Below are 18,847 nucleotides of genomic sequence, written 5' to 3'. Positions count from 1 at the left end.
ATTTTCCACTAATGAGTAACTCTGGGAACTGGCTCTCAAAGGCCAAGAAAGATTTATTCTATAGGCGAACCTTTTCTGATCCCAAGAGGCATAATACAAATAATGCTAGGTTTCCAGACTTCATCATCTCTGCTTTCATATATGGTCTCAGCAATGTAGGCAAAGGGCAGGATGCTCTTAAGTCTAAGAACATTGGGTAGAGTGGATGTTCCCAAGTTCATTATTTATTGGTGGACATTAGAGATATCAGAAGGTAAGTGAGAAATGTGGTATTTTATGAAGTAAAATGAGCTCATGTTTCAGACAGGAACATAGAAAGTGTAGTATAGGACATCATTCTGTTTGTATGTTAGTTTCCAAAGTTGTGTGTAAATAACTTCACCTAAAAGAAAATATCTTTCACAGTAAAATTGCTCCTACAAAGATATATATATATATATATATATATATATATATATATATACACATATATATCTTTATACACACACATATATACAAAGATATATATATACACACATGTATATATATACATATACATATATATGATAGACACACTAATCTATCTGTCTGTCTGTCTATCTATCTATCTATCTATCTATCTATCATCTATCTATCTATCAATCATCTGTCTATCTATCTATCTATCTATCTATCTATCTATCTATCTATCTATCCAATCTAGAGTTGAGGAAAGAAGCTAGAATTGAAAACTTGAACAGAGTGATTTGCTTACAGATATGTGAAGCATGAAACTGGAAATAGAAAAGAGTTACAACAATGAATTTAAAAGAAATTTAAAACAGGAAGAGAAACCAGACAAGGAGACTGAGGATGAGTCAGAGAGATCACCAGAAACCAGGAGAGTTTTGTAGGTAACTTGGAAGTCAGACAAAGAAAGAGTCTAAAGTAAGGTAAAGAGGATTTTCAATTGAGCTGTCTTTTTAAGAAATTAATAACTTAAGGACTGAAATTTAAAACTGACACTGCTGAAAGTTGTTTTGGGAAATATAAGTGTAAGTATTTGCTTTAAGAGGGTTCAAGAAAGCATGAACGTAAAACTATTGAATTAGAAAATAACTAGTGATTGAGATGGGAGTTTTCAGATGAATAAGATAAGGAGTAGAAAAACAAGGCAATAGTTCTACAAGCCAAGGGACTCATCCCATATTACCATGTAGCCCATCTGAAGCTACGTCTTTAGACACAACCATAGATGCTGAACCAGTTTTCAGATAATCTCAGTACTGAATCTCAGTTGCTCTGAGAGCTGACATGATCTATATATTTTAATAATACAGCAGTGAGAGTATTTAACATGGGGGAGTGACAGCATGAGAGGCATGTCATTGCCTGATGGAGGGGAGGATTTTCCCTAAGAAATGAGAGTGTAAGAGTAGACTTCCAGTGCTAGAGAGGCCCACAGAAATCCACAAAGATACCCACACAACAGACTGCTGGCAATGGTCGAGAGACAGCCCAAACTGACCTACTCTGGTGATGGGATGGCCAAACACCCTAATTGTTGTGCTAGAAACCTCATCCAACTACTGAGGGATCTGGATGCAGAGATCCATGACTAGACCCTGGGTGGATCTCTGGGAGTCCAATTAGCGAGAATGAGGAGGGTTTATATGAGCGAAAATTGTTGAGACCAAGGTTGGATAAAGCACAGGGACAAATAGCCAAATGAATGGAAACACATGAACTATGAACCAATGGCTGAGGGGTCCCCACTGGATCAGGCCCTCCGAATGGGTGAGACAGTTGATTGGCTTGATCTGTTTGGGAGGCATCCAGGCAGTGGGACCGGGTCCTGTGCTCATTGCATGAATTGGCTGTTTGAAACCTGGGGCCTATGCAGGATTGCTTGGCTCGGCCTGGGAGGAGGGGACTAGACCTACCTGGACTGAGTCTACCAGGTTGACCTCAGTCTGTGGGGAAGGCTTTGCCCTGGAGGAGATGGGAATGGAGGGGGGGTCTGGGGGGAAGGTGAGAGGGACGGGAGGGGGGAGAACAAGGGAATCTGTGGCTGATATGTAGAACTGAATGGTATTGCAAAAAAAAAAAAGCTTATTAAATCAAAGAGATATTTTAAACACACACACAAAAAAAGAGTAGACTTCATCTTGTAAGAGAATAACCTCCTCATTCCCAGTACAAAGGGGAAATGGGATAGATGGGAAAGTGAGTAACGCAGGTGTGACTGACAGAACAGTGCGTATTTCAAAATTCAATATAGCTAACTTGCAGCATCAGCATGTTGGAAATACAGATTCTCATATCTCGGCCCTGGTCTCCTCTGTCAGAATCTCTGGGGTGGAGTGTGATGCCTGTGACTTAACAGCATCTCCAGATGAGTGTCAGCTTTGTGAAAGTTTGAAGTTCTGTGTTTTCATTTAAAAGCATATTCAAGGAAAAACTAATGCCTCCTTACTCTAAAACATTTGTCCATTAGGACATCTACATATTGTGAGCAGCTAGAAGTTAATTAACATAGAAATGAAGAAAGAAAAATGCAAAAAGAATACTGTGGTCATATCTACATGGATCTTTTGTCTTTCAGATATAGCTTATCATTTCCAGTTAGCATAACATGACTCAGCTGCTTTTAAAAGTTTAATTCTTAACTTACATGCCTTTACTGTACAGCACGAAGTTACAACCAGAAACAACTAAAATTACATCTTCCAACTAGGACTCAATTCCCCACATTTTTTTGAGTGAAGAATATGTGCTCCTAAAGTACCACAAAACAGTCATTCTCTCTTTCTCTTTAAAAAAAATTCTGCTTGGGTCCTCTTTATAGTATTTAAGGCTTTATCTACATTTACACTAATTTAAACACTTACATATGTACATTACAAGCTAGAATCTACATTTGAGGAAGAATTGAGGCTTCAGCTTTTCTGAGCTCATACCACTTCATTTAATATAATAATTTTCAGAACCATTACTTCCTTGAACATTTTATCTCATTATTATTTATAGTGATTACAATCTCATTATGCACATGTGCCATATTTTCTTTCTTTATTGAAAATAGATCCTTCTTTCATACAATACATCCCGACCACAGTTTCCACTCCCTCCAGTCTTACCTTCTCTCCTCCCCACTTCAGAAAGGAGCAGGCCTACAAGATACAATAACCACACAGGACAAAACAAGATACAACAAGACAAGGCAAAAGCCCTCCTATCGAAGCTGGACAAGGCAACCAAATAGAAGGAGAAGAGTCCCAAGAGCAGGCAAAAGAGCTAGACACATACGCACTCCTACTGTTAGTCCCACAAAACATTAAGCTAACAACTATAACATAGAGAGGACCTGGTACAGACCCATGCAGGTCCTGTACTTGCTGTTTCATTCTGTGAGTTCATGTGAGCCCTGCTTAGTTGATTCAGTTGGCCATGTTCTCTTGTGTCCTCTATCCCTTATGAATCCTAAAATTTTTCATCTCCTCTACCATGGGTTCCCCAAGCTCCAAGGGGAGGGATTAGAGGGAGACCTCCAATTTAGATTCTCTCTCTGCATAATGTCTGGCTGTGGGTTTCTGCATCCACTCCTGTGTGCTTCAGGAGAAAGCATCTCTGATGATGACTGGACAAGGCACCCATCTATGTGTATGGTAGAATATCATTAGGAATCATTTCACTGATTTTTTGTTTTTGTTTTTGGCAATTCATGTTTGGTTCTACCCTTGGTCTCTGGGCTATCCAGTCTCTGGTTCCTGGCCATCCAGGCAGTGTTGGGCATGTACTCCCTTTTATGATGTGGGCCTCAAGTTAAAGCAGACATTGGTTGGCCACTCCCATAAGTTCTGTGCCACTGTTGTCCTGGCACATCTTGCAGGCAGAACAGATTGTAGGTCGAAGGTTTTGTGGCTGAGTTGGTGTCCACATTTTTCTTTCAGTAGCCTGCAGAATATCTTCCTGCATCGAAGAGACTGAAACATAGGGATGAAAGTTTCATGCACATATCAGCTTAACCTCTCTACTTTCAATGAGATGTGTGGATCTTGTCCTTGCCAGTGGGACCCTGCTGTCAGTTTTCTGAGAGTGACCCTCTGTCTTGGCGTCAGCCTGGGTTGTTTGGGGAGTCTCCTCCAGGCCCCCTTGGCCAACAACTCAATCCCAGGCTTCCACTGGAAGCCTTGCCTGGCTACAAAAGATGGCTAGTTCAGACTCCATATCCTTCCTTACTAGGAAGAAAGAGTAAAAACACAATTAAGTAGAAAATACAGTAAAGCAAAAACACTGCTGAGGTGTGAAAAGAAGGGGAAACACACAAAAAAAGAAAGGAAGGAAGGAAGAAAGAAAAAACAAAGAAAAAGAAAAAATGATAAAATAGATAAAAAATAAAAAAGATAAAATGGGACAAAGTGTTGGAGCAGCCTCTCTGTCAGCTTACTTCTCAGTAGTGCATGATATATTTCCCCACACTTTAAAGGTACCCTTTCATTTCCTTGGTGGGTTTTCAAAGCCATTATTTTCTTTGGAACAGAATAACATTTTTCTTATTCTGACTTTCCTTGACAAGACCATATGGAGGCAACTTCCAGACTGACATCTTATCCTGAAGACCAGTAATACTCCATACAAAAGGCATGCACTCATTGACTTTAAAGAAAAAGAAATTATGGTTTTTATTTTCAGGAAATTCACAATTTAACTGAAAAGAGAAAACTTTTATGTTACAGACTATATCAACATAAGCACCAGATCATCCTGTCTATATATTTAAGAAGAGATAAGATAATAAAAGATTAAGTATTAAATAGTGATTTAATCATGGCGAAGAAGATAAAATTATAACATAGTCTTGAAGCCCTGGTAAATTTTGACCGAAGATAAAGAATTATCAGGTGAGAAGAATAATGAGTTCAGGTTAACAAGAGTGCATGATGTCAGGAATGACAATTAGTGAAACGATGGGTGACCAGCCAGAAAAATACTGCCTCACTCGTGGTGGAACAGGTAGGCAGTGGAAGAGTTAGGCAGAGGCACACATAGGGGTTTCTGGTAACCAGACACAACAGGTATATGCAATTAATAGGAAAGAAGAGATGCTAGAGGTATTTGAGCAATAGAAAATCAAGGCAAAAATAGGAAGTACATAATTCTGTAAAACGTTTGCAGCTTGAGTTATAGTAATCTGAGTACAATGAGTGTAGCCAGTATACTGTTGGTGTAATAAGCTTTGAGTGAATTAATGAGAAAATATCCAGTTAAGGTAAGAAAAGAAAAGGTGAGCAAGGGACTTAAATGAGGAAAATTTTATAACACTGAAATGTTATAACATCGGAGAACAATGTTATAATACTGTCTAGATACGAGAGAATGAAAGAAATAGATGCACCAATGTTTTCAAGTCATGTTAGCAGGACAATGCCTAGAAGAAAGGTGATTCTTTCCTGAAAAACTAAAATAAAATGAACCACAGAAGAGGACAGTGAAATGCCTACTTCTGCCTCTAATCTCTGTTAGCCAATTTATCCATTTCTTGGTAAGTATTTTTTTTTTATAACAAGCATTTTTTTTTAATAACAAGCACTTTGAAGAGGCAAATAAGATTTTGCTCTTTAATCATAATATACCTCATTTCCTTAGGAAGGAGACACATACTAACTTAAAACTTACTAAATATTTAAACAAAATATATATGGTGACTTTCTCCCTATCACACTTGTGGTAATCTGTGGGGGTGCATAAGAAGACATCCCAGGAAAGAAACTGAGCTTGTAAGGATGAGCCTATGGTTTGAAACCAGGTGTTCTCTCTCAAAGTCATCTAAAAGCTCAGTGAGGTACTGAGATGGTGGAAACTGAGTCTGACTGTGGTAGAACTTTTGGTTGTCTCTTGGATTAGGTAAACACACCATGATTAAATAGTAATGGCTTAAGAAGAGCTACCAGAAGTCTCACACATGCACACATGCATACACACACACACACACACACACACACACACACACACACACACACACATACACACACACACACACACACACACACACACGCTTCCCACATCTTGCTGTGTGTTGCTCTCTGCTGTCTCAGACTCCACCAAAATGGGTTCTCCTATCTTTTTCCTTGACCTATGATTCAAAGTAAATCTTTTTTGTTACTTAGTTTGCAGCATTTCACTAGCAACAGAAACTGACCAAAACTGGTAATGAGAGTTGTAGTTAGAGTTTTTTGTCTGGCCCACGGTCAGGACAAATCTCTCTCACCTGCCAGTCCTGCAGCTGCTCAGACCCAACCAAGTAAATACATAGAGACTTATACTACTTATAAACTGTATGGCCGTGACAGGCTTTTAGCTAGCTGTTTTTATATCTAAAATTCAATCTATTTTTATTAATCTATAAGTTGTCACATAGCTCGTGGCTTACTGGTATCTTAACATTTTTTTATGGTGGCAGCTGGCAGCGTCTCTTTGTCTCAGTCTTTTAATTTTTAGAATTTTTTTTCCTTGTCCCGTTTATATTTTTTTTTGCCTGACTACTGGCCAATCAGTGTTTTATTTATTAACCAATCAGAGCAACACATTTAACGTACAGAACATCTCACAGCAGAGAGTTGTGACTTGCTGATGACACATTGAATGTAGACAGTGAGGTATGATAGATTTGATAAGACATCCCCAATTCAAAACACTGAGACCCTTAGAAGTCACACAAAGACTAATACAGTCTCCTAAAAAGTATATTTACCCAGGTAACTGCTTGTAAGCAAGTAAGTTATGTGATTCTATTTTTTGAAGGAACTGTCTTGGCAGCACTGTGAACAACACGTTAGATGAGGCAACTGTGGTCACAGCAAATCACTCAGGAAAATAGCAGTACTCTCCCTAATCAGCTGGAGCTGCAACCAGAGTGATGACTCTGTGGATGGACACTGCGTGCAAAGCACTAAGTTAAGTACTAAGATGCAGCCTCTGCCTTCAATGGAATCAGAGTAAGAAAGATTCATAGGAAAGTAGTTATTCTATCATGTAACACACAGTTTAAAAAGCACAGCTTTCACCTAGAGAATTCCAGGAAACCGCTGCCCATCCACAAATTGTCTTATGTCTCCCTAGGGAGCCATTTTTAATGAACTCCAAGTCATGTCCTTGCTTGCTATTCTAGTTTCCACTGCTCAATTGGTGCTGTGAGAGAGACCCATTACCAAGAGACCAGGTCTGGGTTGATGTCCATTCTTGCCCGCAGTGAGTGAATTGTCTTCATACCAATTTTTTCATGAAACACAAGACTCAGTATGAACTGCAGTCAGGCTCCTGGCTTTGTCCTCTTAGGACTGTCCAGAGACCGAGAGAGATGGAAGCCTCTCTTTAGCATCTTCCTAGCTCTCTACTTGCTGGGCCTCTTAGGGAACCTGCTACTTCTGTTAGCTATTGGTGCTGATGTCCACCTCCACACCCCTATGTATTTCTTCCTCAGTCAGCTCTCCATCATTGATCTTTGTTTCATTACTACCACAACCCCCAAAATGCTGGAGACTTTGTGGACTGGAGATGGATCAATCTCATTCTCTGGATGTCTGACTCAGTTGTACTTCTTTGCTGTTTTTGCGGACATGGATAACCTACTTCTGGCAGTCATGGCTATCGACCGCTATGCTGCCATCTGCCACCCACTGCACTACCCACTTCTAATGACTTCCTGCAGATGTGGGGTTCTGGCTAGTGGGTCATGGGGAGTAGCTCATTGTGTGTCTCTGGTCCATACCTTGTTGATCTCCCAGTTATCTTTTCATAACAACCAAGAGATTCCTCACTTTTTCTGTGATTTTGGCCCTCTTTTATGGCTTTCCTGCTCTAATACCCACCTCAATGAGTCCCTGATGATGGCTTTGGCTGGGGTTTTAGGACTAGGTGCACTTTTCTGCATTGTAAGTTCTTACGGTTGTATTTTCTATGCTGTGGCTAGGGTTTCATCAGCACAGGGGAAAAGGAAAGCCCTGGCCACATGCAGTTCCCACCTCTCTATGGTCCTCCTCTTCTACAGCACAGTCTTTGCCACATACCTGAAGCCCCCATCTAGTTCTCACTCATCTGGGGAGGTGGTAGCTGCTGTCATGTATACCCTAGTAACTCCCACTCTGAACCCCTTCATTTATAGTCTGAGAAATAAGGATGTTAAGAATTCATTGAGAAAGATTCTTAACATGGAGAAGTCTCCGGGCTAAGGATCATCACTCAGGGAGGATCACACCCCACATCACTACCACACAAGCAAAGTGAGTCAGTTAACACAATGGCTCATGGGAGAATTATATGATTGCTATGGCTAATCTTCAGTGTTAACTTGACTAGATTTGTAATCATCTAGAACATACATATCTGGGCATGTCTGTGAGGGTTCTCTGGAGGGATTTCACTGAGGAGAGAAGACTCATCCTGAATGTGGGTGGCATCACTTGTTCCATAGAATGGTCCTGGACTTATTATAAAGAGCAAATGGAAAAACCTACCTTAATGTCATTATATTCATCTCTCTTTGCTCGTTGACCACAGACGTGACCTGCCATCCCATTCTCCTGCTGCCAGGCCTTCCTCATCCTGATGTACTGTATTCTTCAAACCATGAATAAAATGAAACTTTCAATCTTAAATCGCTTCTGCCAGGTATTTTGTCACAGCAACAAGAAAAGTAACAAATCAATGATCTATTGGAAATAACACTATGTTGTGTTTGCCATTCTTTGTCTTACACTCATGTTCTTGAAGCACGAATATCCACTGCAACCAGTACAATCATTTGATAATTATTAGAATTTCTACCAGTGCTTTAGTAACAACAGCTCCCTGATATCCTTATTGTCCTGAAATTGGATGCCACTGACAAATCATGTTAAAGGGAGCTGTAGAGTTCACAGAAGTTAAATCACAAGTAAGAGGCCAGGAAGCTGGTGAGGCTGACCATAACCTAGGTCAATATTGGAGAATATATTACAGGATTCCTTTTAAGATAATTTATTATTGTTGTTGTTGTAATCATTGTAATCATGTTACATCAAATGTTGATGTAACATTTTGTGGAAAAGCAAATTGCAAATTCCATCATCAAATTTGCATGCTCAAACCCAAATACACACAATAGGAAAGAACACTTCAAATGTCATACTACAATAATATAAATAAGCATTGCTCTAGATTTGTTTCTGTATTGGTGTTTTGTTTCTGTAATTTTCCTTTCACTAATCATTAGTAGCAGTACTGCATATAGCAACAGGCTACAGAGTGACAATTTAGTACATGTCTGCACTAATGATTGAATCAGTGTACTATTTATGGTGTATCCAATAAACAACTCACAGTAGTTTACATAATTTTTTAAATTAACATTTGAAAATTGTTGAACTATTATCTTTCTCTTGGGCATAATTCAGAAGACCTAAAGGGAAATTCTGGGAAAGAACGAAGTACGCATCCCCAGCCCATTGTGGGAGACTTTTCAAGCAAGACTCTGAAAGTCCCATAGAAAATCTTCACCTAAGCTCTCCTTAGGTCACATTTCAGTTGCTTTGCAGTAGAGAAGCCTTCCTAGTGCCTGATGTACCTCCTGGTTCCTCAAGGTACAGATGACAGGGTTGAAGATGGGAGTGACCACTGTGTAGAGCAGGACAACAACCTTGGTGAGGAGCTGGGAGTGGACAACAATGGGCACAATATGAAAGACCATGAGTGTTCTATAGACTATGGACACCATAGTCAGATGGGAGGAGCATGTAGAGAAAGCCTTTGTTCTTCTGGCTCCAGAGCAGCCAGACTTTCTTTGGACCACCAGCTCCCAAATAATGACACAGAGACTTCTTATTAAGTATGAAAACTTGGCCTTAGCTTAGGCTTGTTCCCAACTAGCTCTTATAACTTAAATTAAACCATTTATATTAATGTACATTCTGCCACTTGACTCATTACCTTTCCTCAATACAGCATATGTCTGACTTTCACCGAGTCTCACTGCCAAGTCTCTTACACCAGATTCTTCCCCCAAGTTCCTCTCCCTCCCCAGAAGTCCCACCTATCCTTTCCTGCTTAGCTATTGGCTGTTCAGCTCTTTATTAAACCAATCAGAAGGTGCCTTGGCAGAGACACATCTTTACAGTGTACAAAAAGATTATCCCACAACACAGCACAGTCACTACAATCTGAGCATAGGATATCAGAACCTGCCCAAAGGGGATAGTCAGGAAGACAACAGAAAGAACAAATGTAGTCACCTGGGCCACTCCAGTATCTGAGCAGGCCAGGACCATCAAAGGTGAGAAATCACATAAAAGTGGTCAACTTGGTTGGGGCCACAGAACCTCAGGGGGACCACCATAGCAACAATCAGTCCTACCATGAAGCCAGACAGCCAGACTATGAGCACCAACCCCAGACACCATTGAGGCCCATCAGGAGTGGGTATTGTAGGGTAGTGATCATATCCCACAGACAGAAGAAAACACTCATCTGTAGCCTGAAAGCCAAAGATGAAGAACTGGAATAAGCAGCCAGTCACAAAGATGGCAGACTCCTGTAGGAAGCCCTCCAACATTTTGGGCACCACTGTGGAGAGCTAAAGGATCTCAAAGGACAGGCTCACCAGAAAGAAATAAATGGGGGTGTGAATCCTCTGGGAACTGTCTACCAACGCTACAAAGAGCATGTTCCCTGTGATGGACGCAAGATGATAATGAACACACAAACCAGAGGGTCTTCATGGAAGTCAAGGGATATAAACTCAGTGATAGTTTAGTTTCCTGTGGAGACATTTTCCATGGAGTCATTCAGTTTTCTGCTTGATAGTAACTGGAGAAATTTTAGTGTATTTCTGCTTTCCATTGCAATCCTACAACTGATAGGGCTACAAGATGATGCAGCGAATGTGCAAAATGAGGATGGCTTAACTTACCTTGCATCTATTCCTGTTCTTTCTTTCTTCTTTAATTTTTTCCTTTTATTTTATGTACAAGAGGTTGTTGTTTTTTTTTTTTTTCCGTTTTGGCCTGCATATATGTCTGTACATCATGTGCATGCCTAGTGCCTGGAGACTAGGAGAGGGTGTCTGGAGTTACAGATGGTTGTGAGCTGCTGCATGAGTGCTGGTAATCCAAACTGCTTCCTCTAGAAGAGCAGTCAGTGTTCTTAACTGTTGAGCCATCTCTCCAGCCCCACATCCTTAAAAAAAAATTACTGCTTCCCTAGCTTTCATCCTTCCTCAAACTCTTTCATTGTATAAACTTCTTGTTTAACCAAACTCATAATTCTGGTATTTCCAGACCTTTAAATACAATTCTAACACCATAATCTGTATCGTCAATCACAGTTTCCTTCATGTATAACTTGTAACATCTTCCAAATGCCCACTAAATGTATCTCTCAACCACAAACTTTCACCTTCCAAAAACCACCCCCAAATGTTACAAGTGAATTAGAAATTCTGCTGAGATATCATGGTCACTGTTTCTTAGTCATCTTTACCTCAACAACTTCTGTGGACTCCATGTTGTAGTTGCTGAAGTCTCATCAACTCCCTTGACAATGTCTTTTGTCTTTTTCTTTTAAAATAGGTTTTTAATTGAAATAGAACTACATCACTTTCTTTTGTCCTCTTCCTTTCTTCCAATGGTTCTCAACCTGTGGGTCATAACATGACCCCCCTGGGGGTTGCATATCAGATATCCTGCATATCAGATATTTACATTATCATTCATTACAGTAAAAAATTACAGTTATGAAGTAACAACAAAATAATTTTTAAAAATAAATTTATTTTACATCCCTGTCAGTTTCCCCTCCTTCCTGTCCTCAATCCCTTGCCCCACAACCCACCCCCCCTTTTCCCACACCTCAATCCACTCCTCTGTTTCTGTTTAGGAAAGGGCAGGTCCCCCATGATAATCAACAAAATATGGCATATCAAGTTGCAATAAGACTAAGCACCCTGCCATGTATTAAGGCTGGGCAAGGCAACCTAGTATGAGGAGTAGGGTCCCTAAAGCCAGTAAAAGAGTTGGAAACGGCCCATGTTCCCACTGCAACAAAATAATTTTATAGTTGTGGCTCGCCATATTAGGAGCTGTATTAAAGAGTCACAGTATTAGAAAGGTTGAGAACCACTGCTTCAGCCATTCCAGTTTACCCTCCCTTGAACTCTCCTGAATCCCTTCTCGGCGCTCAACTTGATAGCCACTTTTTCTTTGATTATTGTTGTTAAAATACTATGTATGTATATGTTTATACATACACATATGAAATCTTCCAAGTTCATGTTTGTTGTTTATGTATATGAGGTTTCAGGGCTGACCACTCTGCATTGGATGACCAATGAGTGGATTCATCTGCTTAGTTACTTTTCTATTGTCATACAAAAATACCATGACAAAGTCAATGTATAAAAGAAAACAATTAATTGGGGGCTCACAGTTGCAAAGTGTTAGAGCCATGGTTACCATTTTGTGGAGCATGGCAGGAGGCAGGTTGGGATGGTTCTGGAGCAGTAGCTGAAGCTTACATCTGGAGACACAGTCAGGAGGCAGGAAAAGCTAACTAGGAATAGTGTGGACATTTTAACCCTCAAAACCCAGCCCCAGTGACACACCTCTTCCAATAAGGCCATACCTCTTAATCCTTCTCAAACAGTTCCACCACCTGGGGACAAAATATTCAAATACTTGAGCCTATGGGGGCCATTCTTATTCAAACCACCACATTCCATTCCATGAAGCCCATAGGCTTGTGGCCATATCATATGCAAAATGTGTTTAGTCCAATTTCAAAAGGCCCCATAGTTTTTCACAGTCTCTATGCAGTTTAAGATGTGTAAGTCCAAAGTTTCTTCTGAGACTCAAGGAGATTTCTTCTTTGGAATCCTCTTTAAAATCAAAAGCAAAAAGCAAATTACATACTTCTTATATACAATGTCACAGAATTTACTCTACCATTCCAGTGGAGGAAATGGGGCATAGTGAAATCCTGAAGCATTAAAATTACTAGGGTAAAAAAATCCATGAAAGTTATAACTCATCACTGTATTTTAGATAACTGCCAATATAAAAGCTCTGTACAGACAATAATCAAGATCTAATGAGATTGCTAGTACCAGAGCCTCAGGGCTCAGTCCTTGTTCCCTTTCTCATCTTAGTCATTCCCTAGGTGGCTTCATCAATGCTCTAGACATTAAATGTGTTACATGGCATCACCTGCCAAATCTATTTCATTTTACTGAGGGTCAAAGGCAGAGTAGATGACTGCATCCACGCCCACATATGCAGCACTGACAAAATCCAGCCACACTCTGCTCTCCAGACTTCTCCTGCACACCTATAACAGATTCAATATATTAAACACATGGGTTTGGGAAGTTTTCAGGTTTATTTCCTGTCAGTTTTGCAAATCCTCTCTTAATGAACCAACAAACCACACCCAGAAGTTAAAAACAATAAAGCTATATCTACACCCTTACTTTCAGTAGGGAAATAAGAAGCCACAGCTTAGAGAAACCTGAAGTTCCATGAGGGATGAAGAAGTCCCAGCTCTGCCTGTGGTAAAACAGGCGAGACTGGGGATGAGACACAGGTATGGGGAAGAGACTCAGTCTTCAGAGTTGGTGTCAGCTGCTCACTTCATCACATTGTGCTGACAGGAGACATAGTGAGATGCCAATTATAGAAAGAGAAATTGGGAGACTCCTGGAGTCATAGTAGAGAAGGAGAGATCTGAACACATCTTATAAGACTCAGAACCACACAAGGCAGCACTTTCATACTGTAGAAAAAAACAGGAAGAAATTCAGACTATTCTCTGGGAATTGTGACACTCTGAAGAGCTCAACTCAAAATGTCCCAGTTTTTAGAGTTATAACCCAGGAGTCTATGTTCTGTCCCACTACATGTCACAGGTTAGTCCCTGCAAGATCTTACCTTTCTAAATGGTGACAGAAGCCTCAGAGCCTTCAGCACTGTTCCTTCCTGGGGCAGAACAAATGGGACTTGATCAGAGCCCACAGAAGGTGGGGATAAAGAAGAGTTATGGGCTGGCTGTGCTCCCCCATAGACTCCTGTCTACTCTGTCCCATATCAGGGATTATATCCCACCATACTTACTTGCAGTCTGAGTATAACTGATGCTTCTTTCACCTGTGGAAAGAAAACAGTGAGTGAGAGGCCAGGAAAGCAGCAGGGCCACAAAGATCTATTGAAAAAGGTTACTCATAACCCAAGGGAAGCTACTAGAACTAGGACTGCAGACCCAGGGAAGGGTGTGGAAACATGGTGAGAGATGAAGGAAGAGCAGTAAACTCTTCTGGAGGATCCATTCTCAACAGGGACCTTCTGCTCTGACTTTTGACCCTGGAAAAAGAATATGGCCTTTATTTCCCACACACTTTTCAGTAGATTGCCAGCACAGAGACTTAGGCAAGGTATTTATTTGTGATGCTGCTTCCTAGTCTGTGTTGCTCAGTGTGACTTTCATTAGTGTATCTGAGGGATTGTGCATGCAAACATGTAAGCTATTGCCTGTTTTATGGGATACAGTGGCCTCTGTTCTGTAATACTTTTATGTACCTTAAGTAAAAACCTCTTAAAAACGTAAGTAAATGTCTTGAAAAAATATTTTCCAAGAAATGTAATTTTGATCTTTTGAGATTTAAATAATTGGGATTTAGATATAAATTGTTTAAATTGTGTATTTTGAGTCTGCATGTGGTTGGTTTGCATCTGTAATCCCAGTACTAGGGAGGCAGAAATTGGTGAGGTCCCATCTCAAAAAAGACAGAAAGGATAGAGGAAGATACACAGTATACCTCTGGCTTACACACACACACACACACACACACACACACACACACACACACACACACGCTGCACTGAATAACTACACTATACACACAAGCACCCACATCATACACTCATAGACAGACAATAAAATACAATGAATTATGTTATTTGAGAAGGTGGGCCAAAGGCTTTCCCAGAGAGGAGGCAAGGAAAATTCTACCTAAGACCTGGAGTCCCCAGGTGTGAAAGAAGACTCAGCCTACCCCTTTGCCTACCTGAGCCCCTCCTCTTGCACACCACAGCAGTAGTGACCACAGTTCCAAGGAGAACCAGACCAGCAATGATGATGATGAGGAGGATAGAAGATTGAGAAGATCTCTCTGGGAAAGGAGTTGAAAGTCAGGGTCATGATCCCCAGTTCTCAGCCCTGATCTTGATCTGGGCTCTTACTTTCCCTGACTCTGTTGCCCTTACCCATCCTTACCCCATCTCAGGGTGAGGGACTCAGTCAGGCCCTCATGGTGCACATGGCACGTGTATCTCTGCTCCTCTCCAGAAGGCACCACCACAGCTGCCCACTTCTGGAAGGTCCCATATCCTGAAGGCCTTGTCTCCACAAGCTCCATATCCTGAGTCCAGTCTTCCCCATCCCACTGCCAGGTCAGGGAGATCTCAGCAGGGTAGAAGCCCAAGGCCCAGCACCTCAGGGTGATGTCACCTTCAGATCCAGGGTGATAGGCCACATGTGCCTTTGGTGGGTCTGAGGGGAAGAGTTGGAAAATTCAAGCATTTGCACTTTTTTGGATGGGGGGGACTCGTCAGGGCTCATTCTGGAACAGACAGAATTAGGGTGAGGGAGGGGTGCAAGCACTATATGGGAGCCTAGATTCAGATATCTAGCATAAACTATTTCTTGGAATGTTCTAGACTCAGGGTGAGTATGCTGGATAGTTTTGAGTCAACTCGATATAAGCTAAAGTCATCTGAGAGTAGGAAATCTCAATTAAGAAAACGTCTCAATAAGATCGGTCTGTAGGCAAGCATATAAGTTACTTCTTAATTGGTGACTGATGTGGGAGGGCCCAGCCCACTGTAGGTGGTGTCATCCTGGGTAAGTGGTCCTGGGTTCTATAAGAATGTAGGCTGAGAAGCCATGAGGAGCAAGCCAGTAAGCAGCACCCCTCCATGGCTTCTGCATCAGCTCTTGCCCTGTTTGAGTTCCTATCCTGAGTTCCTGAGATGATCAACAGTGCTGAAGTGTAAGACAAATAAACCCTTTCCTCCCCAACTTGCTTTTGGTTATGGTGTTTCTTTGTAGCAGTAGAAACCCTAACTAAGAAGGTGAGACAGTACCAAGTAGGAGACTCCAGATTTCTCGCTTCTGGTCCTGATTGGGTTGGGCTGAGAGACTCGGCATTGGTGGAGCTTGACCACCAAAGACATTAGGGTGGGCAGAGAACCAGGCCTGGGAGAGGACATGGTTCACAATGGGCTGCAGATTGAATCGAATTGCTTGGTTGCTTATTTCAGGGATGTTTTCTTCTTCCATTCTGGGGCAGATTCAACTGTTCTCAAAGAAGGGTGAGCCCTGGGGAGAGTTACTCTCTGATGTGGGATCAGGAAAGTCAGGAGCACTCTTTCTCCTCCAGATGCAAGAGGCAGTATTCCAGCTGATGCTGCCCTTCCTTCCTCCCCAGACAACTAGGGCCTCACTCCTAGGGCTGAGGGGATATCGTTGCTCGCTAAAAGTGGTTCCTAGTTGTTCTTCATACCAGCTCGCTGCAGAGTCTCCTTCCCATTCTGCAGGAATCTGTAGCAGCTCCAGGCACTCCCCCTCCACATAGGCCCTGAAGTACTCTGCAGCACCATCGGACTCCAACTTGTGCCTTGAGATCTGAGCCACCATGTCCCCGGAGGTCTAGGAGCTCAGGTCCTCGGCGGTCTAGGAGCTCAGGTCCTCGTTCAGGGTGATGTAATCCCGGCCATCACAGGCACACTGATAGTATGCACCAAGAAGGCGCATATCCGACCCCACATCGCAGCTAACCATCCACTGCAGGATGTAAGAACCTGGCAACAACAGGGCTGTCAGCCTGGGTTGCCCGGCCCACTCCACCCATTTGCAAGATTTGGATCTAAACTGAAAGTGAAACCGGGTTCAGGGTTTCTGACGGCTCTGAAGCCTACTTTCATACCTCAAACCTGGAACCCAGGGAGACTCGGGCTCCTCTGTGGGGACATGTAGGAGTTGTGACCTCTGACCCACACCTGGGATCACTCACCGTCTTTACTCTGGTTGTAGTAGCGGAGCAGGGTCCGAAGGGTCGCTCTGGCCTCTTGTGCAATGTTCTTCACTTTGTGTTTCAGCTCTTCCCAATACTCTGGTCCTTCCCGCTCCATCCACGGCGCACGTGGCTCCATTCTCGGGATCTCCTCATTGCTATCGCACCGCTGGAACTGCGTGTCGTCCACGTAGCCGACAGAGATGTACTGGGGCTCCCCAGGGCCCGGTCGTGACAGGGCGGTGTGGAAATAGTGCAGAGAGTGGGAGCCTGGGGGCAGCTCAGGGTGAGACTACGACCCTCCTCTGAGAACCCGGGCACGTTAGCGCTGGCGCGGAGATGGGGATCCGGGGAGCTCAGGCCCGGTGGAGAAGGGAGCAGGAGGGTCTGACCCCCGATGCGGTTGCTCCTCCCCTTAGAGGTTGTTTCCCCCCTGACCCCTGAACTCACCGGCACCAGAATGGGTAACAGCCAGAGCGACCACCAACAGGAGGAGGGTCCCGTGGTCTGAAGTCACCATCCTTCCCGGGTATCCCGCGGACACTTTAAATTCCGGAATTGGGGTAACGCTGATTGGATTCTCTTGGCACCCGCTACCCAATTGCAATGAGAATTGGGGAAGTGTCATCAGTGTCCATGCAAAAGTATAGGACAAAGGTTGAGTTATGAAGAAGTGAAAACTCGAGGAAGTGGGGGACTCTTCAATGCTGGGTTTTCCCCTTCTTTGACCCACTCTCTCTCCAAGTAGAGTCAAATGCGGCTACCTGGGTTCTACCTTGGCTGCTGTTCTCCTGCACTGAGTACTTGCCATATTTCCTGGAACCCTTCTAATATTTCAGGATCTCTGTATGCTCTTAAGAAACAAACAAACAAAAAACCAAAACAGTTTTTTGTTTTATGTGTACCAATGTTTTCATATATATGTCTGTGCTTTATGTGAGTGCCCAGTGCCAGCAGAGGCTAGAATAGAGGGCATTGGATCCCCTGGAATTGGAGTTACAGACCCTGTGAATTGCGATGTGAGGGCAGACTCCACAGATAACTTATATGGGTTAGATCTATCAATAATAGTCACATTTGGAAGTTAAAACTGTTAAGGCCATATTTGGAGGCACACACCTGAAAACCCAACCCCAGGAGGTAGAGACAGGGGCCTTGGAAGGAATTCAAGGTTGTCTCCAGTTACATAAGGAGTTCAATACCTGTTGTGGAGTATTTGTTTAAATAGGCAAAGATGTGTTACATTTGTTTATGTTGTGGAATATTACTTTAATGATGTGAAGATGTGTTACATTTGTTTATGTTGCATTTGTTTAATTATGTAAAGATGTGTTGCCTGCCTGAGGTACCTGATAGGTCTAGTAAAGAGCTGAACAGCCAATAGCTAGGCAGAGAAGGGATGGGCAGGGCTGGCAGACAGAAAGAATAAATAGGAAGAATCTAGGCTTGGGAGAAGAGAAGAAAAGGAGAAAGAGAGGAAGACACCAGCCAGACAGGGAAGTAATATATACAGAAGGAAAGAAAGGTAAAAAGCCCCAAGGCAAGACATAGATAAAGAGAAACAGGTTAATTTAGGTTAGAGAAGCTGGCTGGGGTCAGGTCTGAGCTAAGGCCCAGCATTTGTAACTAAGAATAAGTCTTTACATCTTATTTGGGAGCTGGGTGGCAGCCCCAAAAGAAAGCCTACTACAAATACCCTAGTGGGCTATATGAGATGAGAAGAGAGGGAAGCACAGAGGGGAAAAAGAGAGGGAGGGAGGGAAGTAGAACGGAAGGGAGAGAGAGAGAGAGACA

General features: G+C 42.3%; 1 protein-coding gene and 2 pseudogenes across 1 annotated transcript; 1 reads left to right on the top strand and 2 right to left on the bottom strand.

Moving 5' to 3' along the window:
- The first annotated feature begins 7,259 nt into the window (after positions 1 to 7,259).
- On the top strand, positions 7,260 to 8,189 carry LOC128114215 (olfactory receptor 1361-like). The gene has a single exon (XM_052744040.1). The coding sequence runs from the start codon at positions 7,260 to 7,262 to the stop codon at positions 8,187 to 8,189; it is 930 nt and encodes a 309-aa protein (XP_052600000.1).
- Positions 8,190 to 9,511: 1,322 nt separating this feature from the next.
- On the bottom strand, positions 9,512 to 10,770 carry LOC128114216 (olfactory receptor 11A1-like; annotated as a pseudogene).
- A 1,075-nt stretch (positions 10,771 to 11,845) lies between these two features.
- On the bottom strand, positions 11,846 to 17,603 carry LOC128114214 (class I histocompatibility antigen, Gogo-B*0103 alpha chain-like; annotated as a pseudogene).
- Between the last annotated feature and the right edge of the window lie 1,244 nt (positions 17,604 to 18,847).

This window comes from Peromyscus californicus, unplaced genomic scaffold (assembly GCF_007827085.1).
Source record: "Peromyscus californicus insignis strain IS unplaced genomic scaffold, ASM782708v3 Scaffold_19__1_contigs__length_69161282, whole genome shotgun sequence".
NCBI lineage: Eukaryota > Metazoa > Chordata > Mammalia > Rodentia > Cricetidae > Peromyscus > Peromyscus californicus.
Note: the sequence above shows the minus strand (reverse complement) of the source record. Positions and strands in the feature narration are given on the sequence as shown.

Coding starts and splice junctions, on each gene's coding strand:
- LOC128114215 (XM_052744040.1), top strand. CDS start 7,260: ATGAACTGCAGTCAGGCTCCTGGCTTTGTCCTCTTAGGACTGTCCAGA.